The 24,594-nt window shown below is 39.9% G+C and overlaps 1 protein-coding gene across 1 annotated transcript; it reads left to right on the top strand.

Annotated features, from left to right (window-relative positions):
- The first annotated feature begins 707 nt into the window (after positions 1 to 707).
- depdc1b (DEP domain containing 1B) lies at positions 708 to 17,826 on the top strand. Its single transcript, XM_063880171.1, has 11 exons — positions 708 to 880; positions 3,057 to 3,322; positions 7,214 to 7,352; positions 7,933 to 8,060; positions 9,977 to 10,107; positions 10,190 to 10,237; positions 10,954 to 11,094; positions 11,172 to 11,338; positions 12,652 to 12,828; positions 15,867 to 16,049; positions 16,156 to 17,826. Exons 1-11 carry the CDS (start codon positions 833 to 835, stop codon positions 16,312 to 16,314), a joined length of 1,587 nt encoding a protein of 528 aa, XP_063736241.1. The 5' UTR covers positions 708 to 832; the 3' UTR covers positions 16,315 to 17,826.
- The last annotated feature ends 6,768 nt before the right edge of the window (positions 17,827 to 24,594 follow it).

Raw genomic sequence — 24,594 nt, 5'->3', positions numbered from 1 at the left:
TTGCGTTTTTAAACACCACACAAGCTAAGCTGCATCAACATTAAATCCCTACTTACTATACAGGAGATTTCAACCATAAAAAAACTGATTTTCATAGACAATGTTAACATAATTTGAAACAGATAGAGAATTAAATCATCCATAAATGATTACATTAATAAATGGCTGAATTTAACTGACCCTTAATTACTTCTTTCAATTTAAAAATAAAGCAGGATGACTGCACAAACTGTTAGCCATTGACAAGGGTCAAATCTAGCAAAATTCGGACAAAACGTTTGAAAAAGTGTACATTAGAAAAAGGATTGAATAATGTCCTTTGTCACTTCACACCCCTATTTTACTAAGATAATCGTTATTTTATGTAATATAGTGTTAACAGTTGTTAATGTTGTTGTGTATACACTGTGGATATTTGTTGTAAAATTGCATTTTAATTTGCGTTTCGAGATCCTTCTGTTAACAGTTTTTGAAAACTTTTCTCTATATGTAAATGTTATATTATAATAGAGGTAGTAGCAGTATTATAACTATCCTATTAGTATTGGTAGCGGCACAAAAGAAGCAGCAGTTGGTTGAATGTCGCTTTATGTTTTCTCTTTCTTCCTCATCTCTATTGACAAATGCTGCATTTTCTCGGTCACGTGACCAGCCCGCTGTCTAATCACGTCGTTCAAATTGAGTGACGCTGGAAATTCAAATGGCAGCAACGTCTCTGGTAAGAGGGTTACCCTGTAGCATTTTCACCCGCAGCTGAAGCTTTTTAAAAGCTTCTAAAAGTTATATATATATCCATGTTTTCATACGAGTGAAGCGAGATTTCACTAAAAGAATGAACGGCAAAGTTATCGGAACGGGTCCATACCGGGCGACCAAGCTGGTGAGTGTTGTTAGCAATGCAAAAACAAATGTGACGTTAATGTGAAGTTTTGTACTGAATTTGTATGCTACAATTAAGTTTGCTATGTGTATTTAATGTTGAAAGTGTAACATAACACGTGTTCTCTCCAGCTCAACATAGTCTTAACTTTTCATTACGTTTTAACAGTTGTTTTACTTTTGCTCTGGTAACGTCACTGAGTTCACGCGTTTAAAATAGTCGGCACCAAATGATAGGAACGTTACTGAAACGGAACGAAATGTATGTTAACCAAAATCAACTTTTAAGAGAAAAAGCAGCTGTGCTTTTCTGTGTTTGACCTGATTTGATCAGAACTATGCAGTAAGTGTTATTTAGCGTTTATAATCACCTGTTTTACATAGGCATTCCCAAGTGTTTACATAAAGGGCAATTGCTGTATGTAACAGGTTAATGGGATGCTAAGTGTTCTCTGTGTTAATGCATCATGCGTCCTTGGCACTAACAGCTATTTAATTACATTTTAAAGAATAACACGACATGCAATATTGTTACTGGCTCACTGGCTGTTTGGAATATTTAACCCCTTTCAACACCAATAAATTACTGCATGGTTTACACCCACACATCATTTGTATATGTTGTTAAATGCAATAGTGAACATACCACTTAAACAAGCTGGAATTTTATTTTTTAAATGCACATTTGAATGCTAGTGAGAGATGCTTTTTACATGTTTCCCCGTAAGCCTTTTCATAGCAGATATTTTGACTTTAATTATTAAATACTAAAAGCACAGGTGTTCCTTATAAAGTTAACAAGCGCTGTGTTCCACTTAAGCCTCCAGCATGCACAATAGCAGGGCCCTGAAACAAAAGCAGCTTAATGGAATTCAGCCATTGTTCATTTTATAATTTGGACCTCTGCCTTTCTTTCTGTGACATGGCAACATGTCTTTGTTACTATGTGAGGACAGTCTCTTTTGAAAAGCCCCCAGCTTGGTCAAAAATAATGAGATGAAGTGAGACAGTGCACTTGAAAAAAACAAAACTGACCATACAATTATTATCCTTTTCCTGATTGGTTTCTGCCTAGTTTATTCAGCTAGAGTTAGGTCTGCTACAGCATGTTGAAATACAGTTTATTAAAGTGTTCTGAACAAACAAAAGTTGAAAACATATTTATATTCCCCCCCAATGCCATTTTTATCAGAAAAAACCCACACTTCCCCCGAAAAATACTGATGAGCTGGAGCATGCAGAGAGACTTACTTTTTCTCTTGGATAGAATATATTTTTTCTTCTAAAAGTAAGAATACTGCCTTTCCTGTTCTCCCTATGGGTTGCAGACCTACTTTTTGGTTTATAAATGTCTTAGGTTTTTCCATTTTTCACATTTTGTATTTTTCAAAATTCGGACCAGCAGAAGTCGGCTGTAATTTGCTTCGAACAGTGTGATACTCTCTTGGGGTTTATTGATCTTGTAAAACCAACATTTTCCCCCTCCACTTTTTTTTTCTCCATATCTACTACGTCTTCTATCCAGATGAATGTAGTCTGGATACTTCGTCTGATTTTACTATTCAGAGACTGTAGTGACTGTTGAGTGCACACATTTACTGCTGCAACCTAAATATCGCATGAATAAAATGAGGAACATGCACAGAACAAACTCCTCATGTGTTTGTTACAGTTATTAAAACAGTGTAGCAAAGCCTCAATAACATCAACAACAGGAAGTATAAAGTGTTAAATTTGGACTGTTTTTATCAACATTTGCTGGGTTTTGAACATATTGTGGAAAACTGTATTACCAAAGAATCCTGTCATTTTATGGTCAATTAAGTTAACTGTTGTGTTCACTCACTAATATTAATGATTATTGACTGCACCCTTGTATTTTGTCAGACATAAAGCTTTGTGTGACTTATGATTATGATTTTTCTATTGCCTATATTAATGTGTAATTGAGTTCTGTTCGGTTATGATTTGAGGTTTTGCTGAGTAAGGCTTGCAACTATCTGACCTGAGAACACATCTATGATGGAAGTAGCCTGAGTGACACATGCCAGATCTTACAGTTGCACTAGACTAAAAACAAACACATCTGAATGAATTGTCCGTAGCAGAAGTTTTCTCAGCCTTTGTCCCACCAAATTGTCTCCCTCCCCCTTGTCACGTGTCTCCCATCTCTGCAGTGGAATGAAACCATTAAACTGTTCCGCGGAGGCTTGCCGCTGAGAAGGCACTGGGCGAACTTCCGCTACTATGATTGCAGTTTCACAGGATCCGAGGCTGTCGATTATCTGCACGATCTGCTCAGGCGCAATTACAACTTTGGGCCAGAGGTGACTCGCTACCAGACTCTGCAGTTGCTCAGGAAGTTCCTCAAGGCTCATGTAATTGAAGACATCAAAGGACGCCACGGGACAGAGGACTTTGAAGACAATGGCCATCTGTACAGGTACTTAAACGGCATCTTTCAAGGTTTCAAGGTTTCAAGGTTTTATTTGTCATATGCACAGCAGATACAGCGTATATGTTGGCAATGAAAAACTTATGTCGCGTGCTCCTCCAACAACTCAACATACATGGTGCAAAAGATAAATAAAATAGTGAAAAAGAGAGAAGATATTAACAATACAGATTTGAGGATGTGAAATATATACATATGTGGAATACATTGAAAGTATTTAAATACTTTACACTGTTGAATGAGGAGGTATGGACAGATGCATATATTATGTATAGCAGATGTGTATGGCAGATATGTATAATATATAGATATGTGTACTATAAACAGATATGTATGGCAGATGTGTATAATATATATGTATGTGTGTACTATAAACAGATGCGAGTAGACACCCACACAGCTCAGGAGTTCAGTAGTCTTATAGCCTGTGGTATAAAACTGTCTCTGAGTCTGGTGGTCTTGGTCCGGATGCTGCGGTACCGTCTGCCAGACGGCAGCAGACAGAACAGATTGTTGCTGGGGTGATGGGGGTCCTTTAATATCCTACCGGCCTTCTTCCTACACCGCTGGGTGTAGAGGTCCTCCATGGATGGCAACTCCGTCCTGGTGATGTGCTGAGCAGTTTTCACCACCCTCTGTAGAGTCTTACGGTTGAGGGCGGTGCAACTGCCATACCAGGCGGTGATGCAGCCAGTCAGGATACTCTCGATGGTGCACCTGTAGAAGTTGCAGAGTATCCTGGAGTCCATGTTGAACTTCCGCAGCCTGCGGAGGAAGAAGAGCCGCTGTCGAGCCGTCTTGGATATGACCCTGGTGTGATGTGTCCATGTCAGGTCCTCACTGATGTTAACCCCGAGGAACCTGAAGCTGCTGACTCTCTCCACAGGAGTCCCGTCGATGGTGATGGGTGTGTGTGCTTCTCTCTGCCTCTTCCTGTAGTCCACAATCAGCTCCTTTGTTTTGCTGACGTTGAGATGGAGGTTGTTGTCCTGGCACCAAGATGTCAGGGCTCTGACCTCCTCTCTGTACGCCGTCTCGTCGCCGTCTGTGATCAGGCCGATGACGGTCGTGTCGTCAGCAAACTTGATGATGGTGTTGGAGCTGTGTGTGGCCACGCAGTCGTGCGTGAACAGGGAGTAGAGGAGAGGGCTGAGCACACAACCCTGAGGGGCTCCGGTGTTGAGGGTCAAGGTGGAGGATGTGATGTTCCCCATCCGCACTGCCTGGGATCTGCCCGTCAGGAAGCTCATGATCCAGTCACAGAGGGCGCTGTTGAGCCCAAGGTCCCTGAGCTTAATGATGAGCTTGGAGGGCACAATGGTGTTGAATGCTGAACTGTAGTCAATGAACAGCATTCTCACATAAGTGTTCCTCTGGTCCAGGTGGGAGAGGGCAGTGTGGAGGGTGAGGGAGATGGCATCATCCGTGGACCTGTTTGCTCTGTAGGCAAACTGCAGGGGGTCCAGTGAGTCAGGGAGGGAGGAGGTGATAAAAGTTTTGACTAACCGCTCAAAGCACTTCATGATGATGGAGGTGAGTGCAACTGGGCGGTAGTCATTGAGGCAGACAATGATGGACTCTTTAAAGCATGTGGGGACTACAGACTGGAGCAGTGACCTATTGAAAATGTCTGTGAACACATCTGCCAGCTGAACTGCACACACCTTGAGAGCACGGCCAGGGATGCCATCAGGTCCTGGAGCCCTGTGTGCGTTGATCCTTTTCAGAGATCTACACACATCTGCACTGGTTAAAACCAGTGAGCAGGGATACTGGGCCTTTGGTGCCTCCACAGCCGGGGGCTTCTCAAAGCGTGCATAAAATGTGTTCAGTTCATCTGGGAGAGATGCAGACACTTCCTCAGCACCACTCGTTGTCCTTTTGTAGTCTGTTATTGTTTTTAGTCCAGACCACATATTTCTGGCGTTGGAGCCCTTGTAGTTCGACTCCACCTTGTCCCTGTATTGTCTTTTCGCACTGCTAATAGCTCTCCGGAGTGCATACCTGGAATTCCTGTACTCATCCAAATCACCGCCGCTGTGCGCGATGGCCCGTGCTTTAAGTTTAGCTCGGACCTCGCCGTTTATCCAGGGCTTCTCATTTGGGAATGTCCGTATAGTAATCCGCGGCACGACGTCATCGATGCATTTGCCGATGTAGCAAATGACCGCGTCAGTGTGTGTGTTTATATCGTCCTCCTCAAACACACACCACTCCGTGATGCCAAAGCAGTGGCGGAGAGCAGAGTCAGACTGCTCGGACCAACGCTGCACTGTCCTTGTCACAGGTCGGTCCCTCTTCAGTCTCTGCCGGTAAACAGGGAGCAGAAGAAGAGATATGTGGTCTGACTTGCCGAAGGGGGGGGCGGGGGAGGGCTTTATATCCATGCCGGAAAGGAGTGTAAACATGGTCCAGTGTATTTCCACCGCGCGTGGGGCAGCTGACGTGCTGATAGTATTTCGGCAGGACTTTCTTCATGTTGGCTCTGTTAAAATCCCCGGCCACAATAAATGCGGCCTCTGGCCGAGAAGTCTCTGTCCTGTCGATAATCCCATACAGCTCCTCCAGCGCTGTGTTGTTGTCAGCGTGCGGCGGAACATACACTGCTGTTAGAACAACAGATGTGAACTCCCTCGGCAGATAAAAAGGCCGGCATCCGATCATGATGTGCTCTAGGCTGGGAGAACAGTCCGAAGAAATTATCTCCACATCTGAGCACCAGTTGTTGTTGATCATGAAGCAGACACCTCCTCCCTTGCTCTTCCCTGAGTTTATTGTCCGGTCCTGGCGATGAATGGAGAATCCGTGTGGAGCAATGGCGGCGTCCGGTATCGTGGGGTCGAGCCAAGTCTCCGTGAAAACCAAAACATTACAGGACTTAATGTCCCGTTGAAATGCCACCCTGCTACGGAGTTCGTCCAGCTTATTATCCAGGGATTGGACATTTGCCAGAAGTAAACTCGGTAGAGGAGGCCTGTTTTCACGTTTCCTCAGCCTGACCAGGACCCCGGCCCGGGAACCTCGTGGTCTCTTCCTCCTGCGCTCCACAGGTAGAGCTCCAGCAGGTAAACACGGAGACTCTCCATTGTTTGCAGGTCGTCGTGGATTATTGCTGTCCACCAGCGACCTGATGTGTAAAAGTTGTTCTCTATCATATTGGATGATAGGGCTCGCTTGGGCGGTTTGCATGTTGCAAAAAAAGTTAAAAACAACCAACAAAGTAAAACAATAAAAACACTAAAATGTGGAGTTGTTGAGGAGCTCGAGACACGGCAGCCATCCTCGGCGCCATCTTGCTTCTTCATCTTGTACTGTTGTTCATGGCATTTGACACACTATGGAGTGGTGCATCAAGGACGGAAGGCTGACAGGGAAGCATCGCAACGGCTCCCTCAACAAAAAATAATTGGGAATTTTCAGTTGGGTTTCTGAATATTCAAGAAGATAAGATCTGAGGAAAACACGTGAATGATACTTGCATGTTTTATTCAGCAGGATGATCCAAATATTTTACCACCAATTTCATAATAGTCGAAGGCAATCGGCAGAAGTACAAAAAGCTAACGTTAGGCTATGAATCAATTACATCAATGCCGCATTGTTTCGTGTCACCACCCCTAAGATAACAAACTTGTGATCAGCGAGATGAAATTTAGTCGTCTCATTTTAGTCAATCGTAAGCAACCGTCATTTTTAAGACAAGGAAAAGCCTCAGACATTGATTTGTGAGTTTTTACAGTATTTTAAGTTGCATAACAAATGTGAGAATCTCTCCGCTTGTGACTACAACAGACCCATCATCATCATCATTTTCTCTTCTTTACACTTCGCCCCTTCCTCTTTTTCAGCTTAACCAAGTGCTGTTGTCTCTCTCTTCAGGTTCCCCACACTGTCCCCCCTGAAGTCCTTCCCAACAAAGCCTCCGTTGAGAGACTTCAGTGACCTTCCCAGACTCATTCGCTGGGACGACTACGAAGAATTACCACAGCGGGAAAACATGGCACCGTCTGCTGTCATGGTGAGAGAAAGACAAAGATGTGTCAGCTCCTGCACTGCCGTGCCTACACTCATGCAGGGCTTAATGTGCTTAAGCGTATTCATAGAGAGCAAATGACAAGAGGAGATGATTTCAAGTATCTGCTCTGTTGCAATTACTGCTGTAATCAGTCATTCTACACTCAGAATATATGGTATGCTAAACTTTCTAAAGCGAAGTGCAATAGGAGGTAATGCAGTGCAAGAGGCCTGTACTTGCACTTACTGCAGCTGAAGTTTATTTGTCGAATATATGTTGTGTTGAATAGCATTATATTGAAGTGCTTTTCTAATACTTAATACACTACATTTGCATTTATGGATAAAAAAACTGGAGCAATACAGATCTGTGAAACAACTACAAAAAGTACAGTTAGAAAAAACAAACAAAAACAGAATAATGTTAATAAATGATTCAAACTTTGACAGAAATAATAATAATAACATGAAGATTGTTTGGTTTTGTACTTTTGTATTGTACTTAAGGCAGATGCCTGTCTGGTCTGGTAATCCAAGTCAAAAGTAACCTTTTTCTTATTCATGTTTCCATTTATTTTGATCAGACCTCAGATCTGTGGAATAAGAGGCACAGTGTGGCCATTGGGGATGTGAATGAATGCAAGCTCATACGAAGGAAGGAGATAACTACAAAGCAAGTGGACCACATCTGGAAATCAATGACAGCTGAGCAGTATGTAACCTATCCACATCTTCTCTCAACGTTCATGTTGTTTTTAACATTTACTCTAAATTAGTGGTTTACTAACACATTTTCTACCATGAAACTTACTCTTCGTTGGCTATTATTTAAAGGTCCCCTGTTATGCAAAATGCACTTTTTGATGTCTTTTAAACATAAAGATGTGTCCCCGGTGAGTAAGGAGACTCTCAAAGTGTCAGAAAATGCAACCCTCTCTCTTTTCCTCCTTACTCACATCTCTAAAAACGGGGGTACAAGCGAGCTGATCCTGATTTACTTCGGTTATGACGTCATAACTGAAATGTGGGCTGGCTTTACTTTGAACTCCTGGCAACGTCCCGCCCACGTCACACGTCCCAACCTATCGTCCGCAATATACAGTCGCGAGCTGAATCCCCTCCGCAGCACCTCTGTGTGTCTGTGTGTTCAGCAGAATGTCTGCAGGAGGGACTTTAGAGTTGTTGTGTATATAATGTCACTGTTCTAGGGGTAAACACTGAGAAGTGTTTCAGAAATAATGCTGGATGTGGTTTGGAACCAGTGCTGGTCAAGTTACTTCCAAAATGTAATACAGTACATATGACTTATTACTGTCTTTTTAAAGTAATAAGTTACATTACATTATTACTGTCTCTGAACTGTAATGCGTTACACTACTTTTGCATTACTTTGAGTTAATTTCACCAAAAATAACAGCAAAAGTAGGGCTTTAAATGCAAAAATGTAGTTTATTGCAGCTCATTAAATAAAGCTATCTATCTATCTTGCAGTACATGCTGAACATTAGGAAAAGAGCTAAAAATTAAACTCATGCTAGATTTTAAACTCATGCTCCGTTTACCTTGGCTGAATAATACTTGATACCGGTAACATCACGTCTCTGTTTGTTTTTAATAACATGTTAGTGGAGCCTCTGCACGGCCCTGTAACCTGCTGTATATGAACGAGTCTCTATTCAACGTTAGCTCACCTTGTCATTGGTGTGTTAACGGGGATTTTGCTGACAAGCTTTCTAAAAGCCGGCGATTCCACAGAGGACAGAGGCTGCAGATCTTCAACACTCTGCCACAAGTCTCTTAACTTCTCGGGGTTCAAGCAGCATAGCAGACCGAGAGAGAAAGTTACCTTCTGTTGCCTCGACTTGCGCCTGCTGCTCTGCATTGTGAGCCTGCAGCTCTCCATTGCGAATCTGTTTCTGAAGCCATCTTAACCAATAGTAAACAGGCTTACTGAGTAACTATTCTATCTGCACAATTGTTCCTCTGGTGTGGGAATGTCTCGCGATGTTTGTGAATTCTTAAAAACAAAGAACCACATCATTTCAGGTTAAAATGTGTTGTAACTGCGTTACTGAGAATTATAACGGGTATTATATTACCCAAATTTCAGAAGTAATGCGTTGTATTACTGAGTTACAGAAAAAAGTAATACATTACTGTAACTCCGTTACTTTTGTAACGCATTATACCCAACACTGTTTGGAACATAATATGGGGTTTAATCACGGCAGCATTTAGCTGATTATCTCCGTCATAAAATTCTCTTTTCAGACATAGAGCTGCATTTCGCTCAAAAGGGGCGTGGTCAGCTTCAGTTCCGCTCAAATTTAAAGAGACAGTCACAGAATCAGCACTTCAGGAACAGGGCTGAAATAGAGGGGTATGAGGCGTGCTACAATGGGTGAGCTGTTTGGTATTTTGAACAAAACACCTCACAGACAAGTTTTGTATAGATATTGCCCTACTATATTGTTAAACTATAGAATAATAGGAGACCATTAATATAAACATGTTAACTGTTTGAATGTAGACTCCACTCCACAGGAGGTTTCTTGTCTTGTGTTCATGTGGAGATGAGAAATGGATGTTCACCGCTCTGGATAATTAATGGCGCCTCTTTTGGTTCAGTTTACAGAGAGTGTTGGGCCTAAAGTCACTGGATGGAGTGTTAAACCCAACACATGTGAACGGCAAGCACATCGTTCACAACGTGTTCAGCGTGAATAAGACAGGCATAGTCGTACTGGAGAACAAAGCAGGTATGATGCTTCACAATTGGAAAACAAAATTGGTTTATTTTGCAACATATTACAACTCACCTATGTCCTTTTTCATTTCCAGAGGACATGCCATATTGGGTGGTATCAGCAATGAAATGCCTCGCCAATTGTAAGTGTACAATTTCAACTCACTCTTAAAAAAACATTGAAAAAATGCACCATCTGCTTCAGGACTGCAGAAGGAGTCTTTGTACCTGAAGCACCAACGCAAAATCATAAACCTGTGAACTAAGGCTATAGTTACTTCACTAATGATCATTTTGAAAAAGTGGCTTCCAGATGGTAGATGTCGTACTTTGAGTTTAACTATTTACATAATGGGAGTGAGTCTGCGCACATAAACCATAAAAACCCAATTAACTAGTTTGCATTTTGATCTGCATGAAACATTTACTCGGGTTTCTCATTCAATGTGAATGTCAACAAATAATGGAGAAACAACAAGTCTTCTTTGGTGGTTTTTATAACACAATAAAAAGAATCTTCAGCTGAAGAGCAAAATGTTTATGCGTCAATAAGAGATGCCCGAAACGGATCCTGAACAAAACAAAACACACATCGTACAAACACACACAGAGGCAGGTGCTGAAAAAGAAGCACATTCTTCCCTGTGAATCTTCCCATGCCAACAGCACTCTCCTGGGCGTGACTCAAAGCTCACACAGAGGCCCCGTAGTGAAAGTTCATTGCAGTCACATCACTAAAGCTCAAGGAATATATCTTTTAAAGCTAATACAGTTGAGGTCAAATTACAATAACTCTGACTACATTGCTGTAACAGGGTTAAGTGTATGTCTTATTGTCTTGCGTTCTGTGGTGTCTTAGGGCCCAATGGCAATGGAAGCAAACAGCCGGCGTATCCGGGGTTCGAGAAGGATGTTCTGAAAACAGTAGCCGATTACTTCCAGAGGCTCAAAGAACCACTGCTGACTTTCCATCTCTACGAAGTCTTTGTCAACATCCTCAGTGAGTGCTTCACCACGTGCATCGACTGATAGGTGTACAGTGTGTGTTTGACTCTCCTCCTCCTCGTGTCTCTGCAGGTCTGCTGCAGCAGCCGGAGGTGGCCACTGAAGCTCTTCAGCTCAGCTCCCTCTTACTGCCTCCACCCAACAGAAGACGCCTTCAGCTACTACTGCGTCTCATGGCCCGGGTGTGCCAGAATCCCCACCTGCCTCCACTCAATGACGCCATCGCCACCCGCACACTGGTACACACAGTTTTTACATTCTGTCTGTGTGACTTTGAAAAAGACCAGTATTTGCTGGTTTCCATAATAATGTAAGGACACCGTGTAACAAACACTTTGAGTCACCAATAATATAACCTTTTGTAAAACGTTTACATTGCATAGAAGAGGTTTTGTTTGCTATAGTTGTTGTTGGATTGTTGGATTTAATGAAAAGAAAACCGTTTTGCAAACTAAATACAGACAGACTTCTGCAATAAGTCCCCTCTACTGCATCTGGTGCTATGATAATGTAAAAATACAAATCAAGATGGTAGTTTTAGCCGGAGGTCATCAGCCTGTCTTTTCTTCCTCACTCGGACTCTTCCTCTGCATTCTTGAGCCATTCAACAAACTTTTTCATCTGCTCAAGGAAAACACTTTTTCCTTTAGTGTCGAAAGGGGGCAAGGACACACACATCCTGGCCTTGGGGCACAGAGGAATAATGTTTGTCCAGAATCATATTGCTACTTGTGAAAATTGAATGGAAAGAACAATCTTTTAAAAAAATGTAAATTGGAATACAACAAATCTGTAGACGATATAGAAAGACATTGCCTAAGGTAGGAGTGCAGAGATAGTTTGTTGCAGCTCTAAAATTATTTGAAGTTTTATCCCTAACATTTAAATGCTCAGCAGTTTAGCAATTTATTTATTTTCCGCATGTCTATTCATTCTGTTTAAAGCCGGCATTTCTGCACAAATGCAGATAACAATGAGCTACACTATTATCGTTTGTATTGTACTATTTTTAAAACTACATTCCAGTGGGGGCTTCTTATGATTATTTCCCAATAATTGTTTATCGAACCACACAAGGATTATAAATTCGAAGAGAAAAAATGTACTAAAAAAAGATGGATGAAATTATGCTTCAATCCTTATTTGTTGTTGTTTAGCCTTAAAAAGCACCTTCACTTTGGATAAAATCATATTTCCGTTTGATCACAAAGGGGGGCATGGAATCAATACTAATAAAAATAATCTTAAACTCTACAAAAAAAAAAAACGTTCAATACAGCCCTAGATGCTATTTGCCCTCAGAAATATAGAATCATGAGATCTGAACTTGATGTCCTTTCACAGAATTCAAAACAGGCACATCTGGTTGGATGAGTATATTAAGTTAACATTTGTTGTCTGGATAACACTGGAAAGCTCAAAACATGCCCAGTCTGTGACACTGCATCCATACAAAACTAAGATTTTAAAAGCTTTCCAGAAGTGTTGTTTGGTGAGACTTCATTGGGGGAATCATGGTTTCAACTTTTCTCCTGTTGTGTTCTGGGTCCAGATGGTGCAGACATTTTCCCACTGCGTCCTGGGCTCAGTGGATGAGATGGACCTGGATGAGCTGCTCTCCACTAAACTGGTGACCTTCATGATGGAGCACCACAACACCATCTTCCAAGTTCCCGCCAAGCTGCGTAGCCAGGTCCAGGAGCACCTGTCCCACCTGAAAAGAGCTCAAGTCAGTTCCCTCTCTAAACCATCAAATCATTAATGAGTGTGTGCCTTATCTGTGCCTCAATGTGCCCCATTGGTTCCATCCTCCTGCCAAGCACGAAGCGGGGAGAAGTGGTACAGTCACTGAGACGTTAAGATATTAAAGTGCAACTGAAATGAATTTTCATCTATCATTCAAATGAAATTTTGACTTTTTCTTAAACCATCAATCCAACTTGAACTAAATTTTCCGGGCATAACTTGTTAAAACGGCCATTTAAAAGTGTGAATTATGTGGCCTTGGGTGCGAAATTGGCCATGTGACCGTGACGTCATAGGGTTGACTCCCTTATTTGCTGGTATGGCTGGCTGCGAAAACAACATACATTTGATGGACCTATATCTCATCAAGGAACCAAAATTCTGATACAAACATCAGCAGGTCGAAAGAACACACCTCTAACATTATGTGGAAAAACTTTCGTTGAATTTAAGCCACACAAATCGATTTAATATCTATATTGTAGAGGCTCTCTGCACCTCCCGTAGGCTATGGGTAGGCTAATGGAAATGAAAAAAAGTTACCATTTTCGGCACAGGATCGGCGGGCACAAAACAGCCATCGCTTCTACTACACGCTTATTATTATTAAGATGTTATCAATCAAATGACACAATAGTGTATGTTTGCTGTGGTAAACTGGAAAAGATTTGAACATGCCGGTTTCGCAGGTATGGCATTCTGCTGCGCTGTCTTTGACACGTTGAAACCTAACGAAGTGGCACTTTGAAATCCAGCCACTTAAAAAAAACTTGTGTGATAATAACATGGTTTTAATGTAAGCTTAATAAACAATGGCGTTATCCCCATTATTATGCCGAAATGTATCGATCAACCAGCTACATCTACCTTAGTTCATTTTGTTTATGGCAACGGTTGACAAGGAAGATGCTTTGCTTTGACGCAGGCTCAAGAGTATTTTCTCAGAAGCGAACAGTAAGCGAACACTATTATATGTATATTAAAAAAACAAGTCCAGTAATGTCAGATCTGGAAATTTCCAAAATAAGTGAAAGGAGCGAGACAGATAGTTCTAGTAGGCCTACAGATACAGATGGTGAGTCTGTGGAGTCGGACTATGTTGGTGCCTACCAGGATGAGCCGTTAGCCAGGTCCAGCGATGTCTATAGTTGGAACAGCTTCAGCTAAAAGACGTCTCCTATTCCCAACCAATCCCGCGATCTCCACATTTTTTGTGAAACAGTTGTGATGGAAATGTACGGAGCACAACACAGATGTTGAGGACACTTCAAAATCACGACGATGCCTCCGTACAAACTGTATCCACCGTGCTCTTGTCTTTGCCTTCTCCTTGTCAGCCTCAGTTCCAGTATTTTTTTGTTTCGGAAACATGTGCAGAGAGATGCCTTCAGTGAAGCTGCTATTTTTGCAACTAACACCATTTGGCCCTCCAGCAACACAATATTTTCCACCGTGCTTTGATGTCTTAGCCATAGACGCCGCCATTACAGTTAGACTACTAGAACTTCTGTGTCAACCCTATGACGTCACGCATAAAAAAATGAATTCGCACAAAAAGACAAAATGTGGCTCCTTTTGAGCCCGTTTTAACATGACTTCCCGGATAAATTATTATCCAGACAATATCTCATTTTAATCGCAAGGCTTAGAACCTTTAGAATCAGCACCCAAAACTGTGAAATTCCAACAATTAAAATTTGTTTCATAAGTCCTTTAATGAAAGCTTCATAACAGCCATGGACCTCCATGTTATTCAGAGTGGGAGACACTTAAGGAATTATCTTTATTTCTCTTGACGGTTTAGACTCCCTTCTGGCAAAATTACTATTGCATCTTTAGTGCCGAGTTAATTAGATCTTTTTATTTTGCTGTTATTGTTTCTTGGCATCTGTCTTGGCCCCTTGCTCTGGTCTCATTTGAAAAGCTTGACTAATTCATTATTAAATCATCAGTGAAGAAATACTATGCGCATTAGCAAGCTAGTCCATAGTTCAAAGATGTTTTGAATAAAAGGGCCCTATTATACTTTTTGAGGTTTCCCTTTCCTGTAGTGTGTGATATAGGTTTTTTGCATGTAAATGGTCTGCAAAGGCCTACAGGTTCCCGCCAGATGGAGTTTTCTCCCACACACACACACAGAGAGAATTGAGAATGAGTAATGGTAAAGGTTGTGTTCGTGGTTTGAATGTACGCTTAACTTTATTAGACTTGACTTTGTGCGTTCAGTTGATCCCTGTATGTAGTAAGAGGGCCCTTGTTTCGTTTATTCTAGCCATCTGTGCACATTTAGTTCATCTTGATGTGGGCATGTTTATTATTTTGGCAGGCAGATCATAAAAAGATAGAACACAGTCTATATTGACAGTCAACATTGTTTGGCAATGCTTGATTTTATTGTTTCATCCAACAGTGGAAGCACAGGCTTACAATTCCCTGCTGTCAATTAGAAGCTCTAAAACGTGGGAGAGAAACTCCCTCTGGAGGGACTTTGGGATTTTAGCCTTTGCAGACCATTTATATGCAAAGAAAACCTTTATAACACACTAGAGGAATAAAATACAATACAGAAAAATAACAAAAGGACCCCCTTAATTATCATATTCAAACGGTTCTGGGGAGCAGGTATGTGTAACAGAATAACTATTAAGAGATTCATTCCTAACCAATAAGAATTCAGCCTAAAAAATATACACCAACAGAATGAGAAACACTTTTATTTATCCTTACAGTCATCCTCACTGGCATATTCTGAATTGTCTGTATTTGATTTGGTTAGTCACAGGCTTCACGTTAATGGCTGTATTTTTTTAATAAGATGTTTTGCATATTTGCTTTAGAACTTCTGTCCTTGGCTTTTATGTGGGTTTACACCATTTGCTGGTGATAATGCAGCAAATACGAACATTTCTAATGCACCTTACCTTTATTTCTTCATAAAATAACAAGTGAGCAAATATACAGTTCAGGCAAAATCAGTGTTGCAAGATATTGCTCCAACATGTCCTCCATGTCTGCCATCAGATCAAATACGCAGGTTCAGACACAGACTTCAGCGCCTCTCCAGCTTTCTGTAAACAGATCCGCAGGGTGGAGGCAGAGGAGCAGAGGGTGATAGGAACCCAGACCCCGCTCCAGGCACTGCTGGAAGGCCTGATCGCAGACAAAGAGCTCCCAGCCAAGGACAAGAAGAAACGGCTCAAACAGGTATGGCTGAACTAATATATTTTTAAAACCGAAATGTCATTAAATATAGATCTCAGAGGCCCTTTATGAAGTTATACAGTAATGATGCATATCCTTTTCGTTTCAGTTCCAGAGGTCGTACCCAGACGTCTATAACAATCGATTGCCCACTGAGGAAAGCAGAGCTGCTGTGCTGCCGGAGAAAACCCCAAGACTCAAACCTCATCTCATGTTCCTCAAGAAGCCTTTCCAGCCCTTCCAGAGGAGCTGGAGCTTCAGAGCGTGACGTACCCCGCTGACACATCTACACTTCATGCTGTACACACAACTCCAACTGAGCGTCCTAAGGGCTGTAACGGTACTCTGGCCATACAAATAATGTTTAAAAGTAATCACTGGACTAGTCTGTAGCACTGTTAACCTAAGATAATACTGTAAAGGGTCAGTTCACTCAAAGACACTTAATTATAATAATAATAATAATAAGACCTCCTCCTCACTGTTTCACTCTTAGTGGTATCTGAATGTCTGAATTGACCCTTTAAAATGCATTTTTACTGTTGCTAGCTGACTTGAACAAAGTATAGGAAACGATGATGCACTAACACTATTAGAACCACTCATGTTTCTTAAAATGAACTCTCATAGTTGTTCAACAAATGTATATTGGTACATTATTACCTAAAATACTGTACATTAGAAATATCTAATAAGCATGGCATTGACTGACACTGGCCTCTTGATTGAATGAAATGCATTTCAAAAGAATATACTTTAATGCTACTTTATTTACGTAAAGTAAATTATCAAAGAGCCTCATACTCACAAAGCATTTCTATTGATGTATCATTTTATACTGTTTCATATTCAGATGTGTTTCTTCAGACTGATTATGTAATGTCATTCGATTGACTCTTGCTATGCAAAGAGCATTACATTTGTTTGAATACTTTTTATGTGATCTTGAGTCTAGGCAGCTCCAAGCCTAATATTAATTATACTTGTTATCTTCGCTTAATGTCAATAAACATATCACAGGATTGATAAGAAATCGAGCATATGTGAGGTATTGCATAACTGAGAAGCTGTATTGAAATATAGATGATAATTGCAAACATTCAAAACTACAAAACAGATGAGGGAAAAAAGTAGATGAAATTTGCTATTAAAAGTTTACAACTACATTCATTTTGTATGTCCATATGCTCAACCTTAATCTCAGAAAAAGGAAGGAAAGGGTGAATCAAACATTTCTCACGTTACAAACGGTCCTTTGATTCTAAGCCCTCCTTCCAAATTACTTGACGGGTCCTGCTGCACTACTTCCTGTTTTTACTTGTTGGTTTTAGTCTGTATATAAGAACTATTTCCCTCATTGTTACATATTTCAATGTCTCACCCTCAATGTTTTCAACGTATTTTGTCATTTTCTATTACCTGCTCTTCTGTAATTGCAATCAAGATTGTTCTCCACTTAATTTTACACTTAAAATTGTTTATGTTTTATAATGACTAAGTACGGATATTCCTATATGGATTTCCATAATTGCTCTTATCAATGTGTTAATGCTGGAATAACTGTTACACTTGAATTGCTGCTCTTCGCTGGAAAAATTCAACTGGATGAAAGTGAATGCACGTTGAAACTGATTTCTCTATAAATATTCTAATTGTCAAATATAACTGTTTTGTATTTTTCTTTGCAATTATGGGTAGATATTTGTGGCACACATTAAAAAATATGGTGTGGATGTAAATCAAACTTGTACATTCTCCAGCGTAGGATTAGGAACTGCAATTGGTGTATTTTGGGGTACTTCATCACATCCTGTTCAACAGAAATATCATTAACGCAGTTTTTAAAAAAATGTAATTGTTACATATGTGCTTTGTCTAGTTTTGAATTTTTCCAGAAGTATAAATTTATCCTAGAAGCAACTCATTCTAGGAGGATCAAGAATATCTCCTTTATACAACATTCAATGGACTTTTTTTTCCTTTTCGTTTTGCTAAAAGATATTGCTCTTCTCAAGCAATATTAATTAGCATTTTTGACAGACTGAGTGCTAGAAAATGAAAGAATGGGATAGTCTTATTTGATTTGTCTGCTCTTTTCTCTGCTGTACGCTCACATGAAAAGCTTTCAAGTGATTGTAATCATACGCTGTCTGACAGATTATATGAATCTACAGGGCTCAGGAGAGACAGTGATATATTTAGCTGTGATCAGATTCGAGGGTGGGGGGTATGGTGCAGTGTTTTTGTGTATGATTGAGCAAGAGATGCAAGTCAGCAGCTGACACCTGTAACATTTCACAAGGAATCATCCCACGCTGTACACTTTGGCTCGTATGCCAAGGAACAAAATAAACTTCATCATCCCACACAATCATCACCGCTGATATGATTAACAGTGTGGAAGCAACTGCACAAACTGTTGTGCTGTAATGGCATCTTTCAAGGTATTGGTGGCACGAGTTAAGGTTTTAGAAAAATAAGACAATGATGGATAAAATTGGTCAATTCTATCATTGAGCCCTACACGTAAACATTGGTTTTCGCTATTCTCTATTTTTGATACAGACACTGGGCTGTTAGAAAACCTTTAACATCTTGAATGTCAATGGATGGTATGTCAAGCTTACGTGTTTAACATGCTAACAATCTTAGAATTCAAGTCGATTTGACACGTGTAGCGACAATGGTTTTCTATGGATACGTATTTAGCTTAAATGTTTCAACAGTTTCGGGTTACACTAAATGCTCTGACTACACAGCTTAAAAGTTACTGTTGACCTGATTCTGGTGGTTGATGGTGTGCATGTATCACAAAATATGTGTAGCAAATTTCCGGGAATAAATCCAATAAATGATCAGATTAGTTATTTGATTAGATTATAGTATGTTTTATCTAAAACGTAAAATATCAATCTCTTCATGTCACAAGGGGATCTTCAAAACAGCAAGCTTCATGAATCTGGATAACCGGTGTTTTTGATCTATGTATTCAGTTTATGTACAACATTGTGCAACAGTTATATTTTAGTCCTATCCAACCTCCCCATGTGGCTCTAGGTTTCTAAACATTTTCAACTCACACAAATTGAAATTGTTTCCTTTACTTGTAAGCCCCCAAGCCAGCAATACATTTCAGCAATCATAGAGTTGTATTACATATCCTCTGTGTGGGTCACTGGACAACGTCCAGAAAATCACAACGGAAAAATCATGCTCAATTATACATAAGCTAAATTGACTTAAAACATGATTTTGATAACAATGATAAATCAGATGCAGACTACTGTACATGCCCCTTTTGTTTACCTTAAGAAATCCATCCCCCGCCTGCTAGAGGATAACTAGATCATCATATAATCTAGTTACAGGAAATGGAGAAACCAGTGAAAGGCCAGTCTGAATATCTGAAAAGCATCATGTTGAGGAGACTACTCAGTAACCCTCTGGTCAAACCAAGAGACAAGGGAAGTGGAAGTCTGCCAGCACGGGGTGATCCCACTGTTTTTCAAACATATTCAGTCAAAAATGTTTTTCAAAAGTTTGTGTTGTCAATTGCAAGTTTTAAGATCTATGCGGTAAGCATGATGTTCAATCTTTAAACTATGGATGTATTAAAAGTAAACATTTACAATTGAAATTAGGGGCTGCCTTGCCATTGACAAGTTGCTACCATTGCACAGCTACCACAACTTTCTGTTGTACTAAAAGACACTCAAAGGAGTCAGCCGTTATTGTCAGTGATAAGTTCTGTGAAGTCATGAAATGGAATATCATAGAGGGGAGATACAGTACATTCCCATCTGGTGGATTTAACACGGACTACAAATCCCATCAGGGTAGTCAGGAAAATGGTTGCTGCCCAGCTGAACAGGATGAGCTGATTGCCCTATAGTTGGCAATCTCAAACGGGGGAGGAAGACAGTGTATGGCTTGCTGTCTTTCTAAAGGGCTCCAAGTGAAAGATCCCGAGCCCTCAAGACATCACAGTAGGTTTTGTTTAAATGTTTTTGCACTAGCCAAAATTAGCATCCCAATTAATATTTATTAACAGTTAATGTGAATTCCAGATACAACTTGCTAACCAGCCTAGCTAGCTATCTAGCATTAGCATATGGTGTACACAGCCTTATTGGGTATCACTCCTGTCCAGCTTTATCGAAACATTGTCACTTCTAGTTCCAAAAACAAAATGGCATCAGCCAAATGCCAATAGGTGACATCACGGTTGCTACTGCAGTCCATGGGCCAAACTCAAACATGGACTTTGATGCTGTTATTAAAGCATGCATTTTAAAAAGCTAATGAACTACAACACCCATTGTATAATGTAACCATCCCTGTTAAACATCTTGGTTACAAAAGTCTTTGTATGTAACAGGATAAGGACTCTCTGAAAAGCTTTTCTATTGCGAATGATGTATGTAAAACTTCTGCAAGATGATCACAGGTCTCTAATGGACGGTGTCATTGCGAGGTCTTTGGTCATTATGCTTCAGGTATTATCAGTGCATTAATATTCCAGCCTTCAGTTTGTACAGTAGGTGTTCCATTCAGGGCGACTGGGAATAGATGTTTTTGGAGTGGAAGGAAGGAGAGGAAATTAACTCCATCATCAGGGACCCCTTCAGCCTTCTTAGCCATAAGGACAAAACCCTGATCTGAATAAAACTCAGCCAATTTGGTGTAATGCATCAAGATTGTGTATCTGGAATAATGTACAGCTTTTAACTCTGATTAGGGTCCTTCAACATATGTGTGCAAACTAGAGTGGAACTGTGAGGGTGCAGAACTCGGCCAAGGCCAATCGTGTTCATTTTATGGTCCCAATTTCCCTTTTAAGGAAGTTCTTGTGACTGGAAGTTCTTCTGTTCATCCGTTTGAAGTTGTGAAACAATGTACAGAGAAATGTGTGCTGTACTTTATTGTTCCATCTGTACTTTGTTTGCTTATTGACTAATTCGGCATTATTGTTATTGTCTCCCTGCTATCAACTGAAAGCCTCAAGTCCTGGGTAAAATACTGGACCCTGGTTCTTGCATTGTCCATTTTTTGTAATCAAAAATGTTCATGAATACTTTCTTTGTGCTACAGTTTACACTAATGTGCAAATAGATTGCCAATGACTCTTGATTGTTTGAGGAAAGCTAAAGTCTCACATCGGTCTTCTGCAGTTCCCATAACCGCATGAGTCCTTGAAAAAATGTTTTGCTATTATGAATAAGCAACTCAGCCCATGCTCTAGGGTTGGGAAAGCCCATGCTGTTTACCTAATGCTTTTTCTGGGAATAGACATGAAGCTGTGGTAATTGGTTTTTCACTCTGGAAAGGTTTTTCTGAAAGTAATACAACACAAGGAGAAAGCAAATCCTGCAGTACATGTGATATTGTATCAATTTCAAGTGCAGAATATTAAAACAATTAAATCTAATACTAATTGCCAGTATTCCTGGTGCGGCCAACACTCATTTGTTAGATTAACTTTACTGCTGTTCCTTGACTGTTTGTTTTTGCCAGCAGCTGACAAGTTTAATTCACTTATCTCAAATTAAGCAAATGTTAAATTTATTCAGATTGTTGCCTGCTGTGCACCAACCATGTTTTGTTACTAGTCATGCATGATTCATAATGACAACAGCACAAATATTCACAGCATGAAGCCTATCTACTCTGCACTCTGCATTCTGTCGCCACAGAATTATGCAAACACAAAAGTACAGACAAGGAACATAAAACTTCAATTCACATCATCATTGTCTGAAAGTTAAAAAAGAGTATACATTTTGAATGCAGACTCATATTGACAGACAGCTTAATATATAGCACAGGCAATAGAACATTTATTAAAAAGTTTAGGAATGTGAAAGATGGAGATTTAATGGCCTATTTGCAGTTTTCAAAAGTTAAATGCCGTAATACACACACATGGAAATGGGTGACCTTTTCAATGCGGCTCTCTAATTTTTATATTTTACCTCCAGTATGCACAGCTGCTCGTTCGAGCCGAACTTGAACCAATTCTCCCTCCATCATTGTCAATTAGAACTTCAAATTAGGAAATTAATCCAAGCTAAGTGTACGTGGGTAGAGCGAGACTCGTGTTTAGCGTTATTGTGTTGATTACTGCTTGGAGTGTTTTTCTGCTGCATTCAGCAAGACAGCTTTTTGTCTCTTGTCCTTTTGTGGTGAAGAAAACTCAGCATGAGTGCTATTAGTCTTTTGTGCTAATCTCAAGGTGTGATGGTAAGATTAGTGGTAATAAGTCCTATCTTCATGTGAAAGAAATAAAGAAGCATTATGTGTTAGATGGCTAAAGAACCATGAGATAAAATGAAGTGTTAGTCAGGTACTCTTCCCGATAGTACTTTAAAAAAGGCAAAATCAGTTCATTAATTTTTAATGAATTATCATTCATGAAATAGTACTTTTCTTGCAGTTCTAGTGTGTGAAATCTGAATCATTAAGATCCTTTTTACTGTAGCAAAAACCAGTGTGACCTGCTTGTTTCATTTAGGCTCATTCAGGAAGGCCCTTGAATTTTAATCATACTGGATAGTGTCAATGGTTCTTTGGTTATCACATAAAAACTATCATAGAAACAGCTAAAGAAATAACTCTTTGAATGAATTCAACAACCTCACTTTGAACCACTCAAGACAACAAAACTCATATTTAAATGACTTGCTGACATGTCAACAAATGGAGTAGACCACAAAGAATTTAAAATAAACCATGTTCACACAGATATTTCCAAATGTATCCCTAACCCTAACAGCATTGCCAAATGGGAAATGTTAAACTATCGTAAAAAAGCCTTAGAATTACGAGAATTTGAAAAAATTATTCTACGCAATCAAATAAAAGGACAGCACTCTATAAACCAACTATTAGTTGGAAATGGGACAAAATGGTCGAATTATCAGACATTATAGAACTCTTTGGCATCATTAATAGTTTCACGTACCAAACTTAGGATAATTCCCTCACATGCTGCTGAACATAAACCTTAAGCAATGACACAACTCAAAATGTATTTTGGAACTACAATTTGTTTTCCAGGGTATAAGTATTATTTTACTGAAGTTTGTTTATTTGGATCTAAATCCAAGTGAGTGTCAGACAACCTTGCTTCCAAGGCAGGGGTATAATAATTATAATTAAGATACAATGTTCCCCTAAAATAACCTAGACTCGGCCAGCAGAGTTGTGCCTTGCATAACGTTTATTTAATTTGTCCAAAGCCAATAGAACAGCCCTCGCTGTGGAAGCTTGATCACCCCTTTCACTTTGTGTTTGTCTCATGTTTAATGTATAACACTAAATCTTTGTGTAGCAACACATTTCCCAAATTGGGGTCAATAAAGTACATCCTATCTTTATCTTATCTGTCCTTTTTCTCCTTGCTTTTTCTTAACTTTCAGTGAGATATAGGTAACTGGTTAATTCACCAACAATTCTAAATCATCCAAAATGGGTCTTTCCCAGGTGTGCTCCAAAAAAACTGTTTTGTGTTATACAGTGTCCAAATAGTGTTGCAGCAATGAGTCCTAAAACCCAGAAATTGCTTTGCATTTATCCACTACCGGTTGTCCTGAAGTCAATATTTTTCTTAATGTGTTTGCGATTTGAAGCCTATTACACGCTTATAAAATGTTTAAGTTTTGTTCCATGACATTAAACACGTCAGTGAATACTCCACTCAGGACTGTCTGAAGCTTCTGTGTGTCCTAGACAATTACTAGACCTCATCACACCGCCACGAGTGCGCCTTTATCTTAGCGGTGGAGATGTGCAGTAATGCAACCGTTAGCTTTGGATTCCTGCTGATTTCATTTATGCCCCAAAGACAAAAAGTGTTGATAAATTGTGGAGATTATCCTTCTGAACAAAACGTAGTAAGTAGCATAAACGTGTTTGCCGCAAAGATTATTTTTTGCAATATACCAAAATCCAATGGGGAAATCCAATTGCTTCTTGTGGAAGGATTCATTGCGATGCTAACTTTCGGTCGGCATACAAAAATAGCACTAAAATCATCTAAGAGTATTTTGTAAGCAATTCAGAAGCTGGACACAGGCAAAGACATACTTTAAAGTTTGTATAGTCATGGACCGAAAATATTTGTTTAGGATACAAATGTAATAGGTCATGCATTATATTAACTTTAAGCCTACATCATAATAGATGTCACTTTTCCTTATCTTTATAGGAATGCTCTTGCAAAATGATCTCTCAGCTAAGAGTTTTCCTAAAAAAAAGATTGCTTTGGTAAATAGTGGATATCAATTGGTACCATCCTAATGAGAGCAAATCACGGATATAAAAATGAGATTAAATTAGATCCTAAATGCCTTCCTGCATCAGCCCATTGTTTTTTGGTAATGATTATTGTCTTCTTTGCTCAAACCTAAAACTTGTCTTCATAAAACGGAAATGGCGGGGACCAGCAACGAAGAGTAAGATAGAGTCTGGTAAGATTTAACGTGAATCCTCCATATTACTCTTAATGTCATGTGTCAGGATCATTGGAAGGAACGTTATGGGCATTTGG

This window comes from Eleginops maclovinus, chromosome 3 (genome assembly GCF_036324505.1).
Source record: "Eleginops maclovinus isolate JMC-PN-2008 ecotype Puerto Natales chromosome 3, JC_Emac_rtc_rv5, whole genome shotgun sequence".
In the NCBI taxonomy this organism is placed as follows: Eukaryota; Metazoa; Chordata; class Actinopteri; order Perciformes; family Eleginopidae; genus Eleginops; species Eleginops maclovinus.
This window is presented reverse-complemented; position numbering and strand designations above follow the sequence as displayed.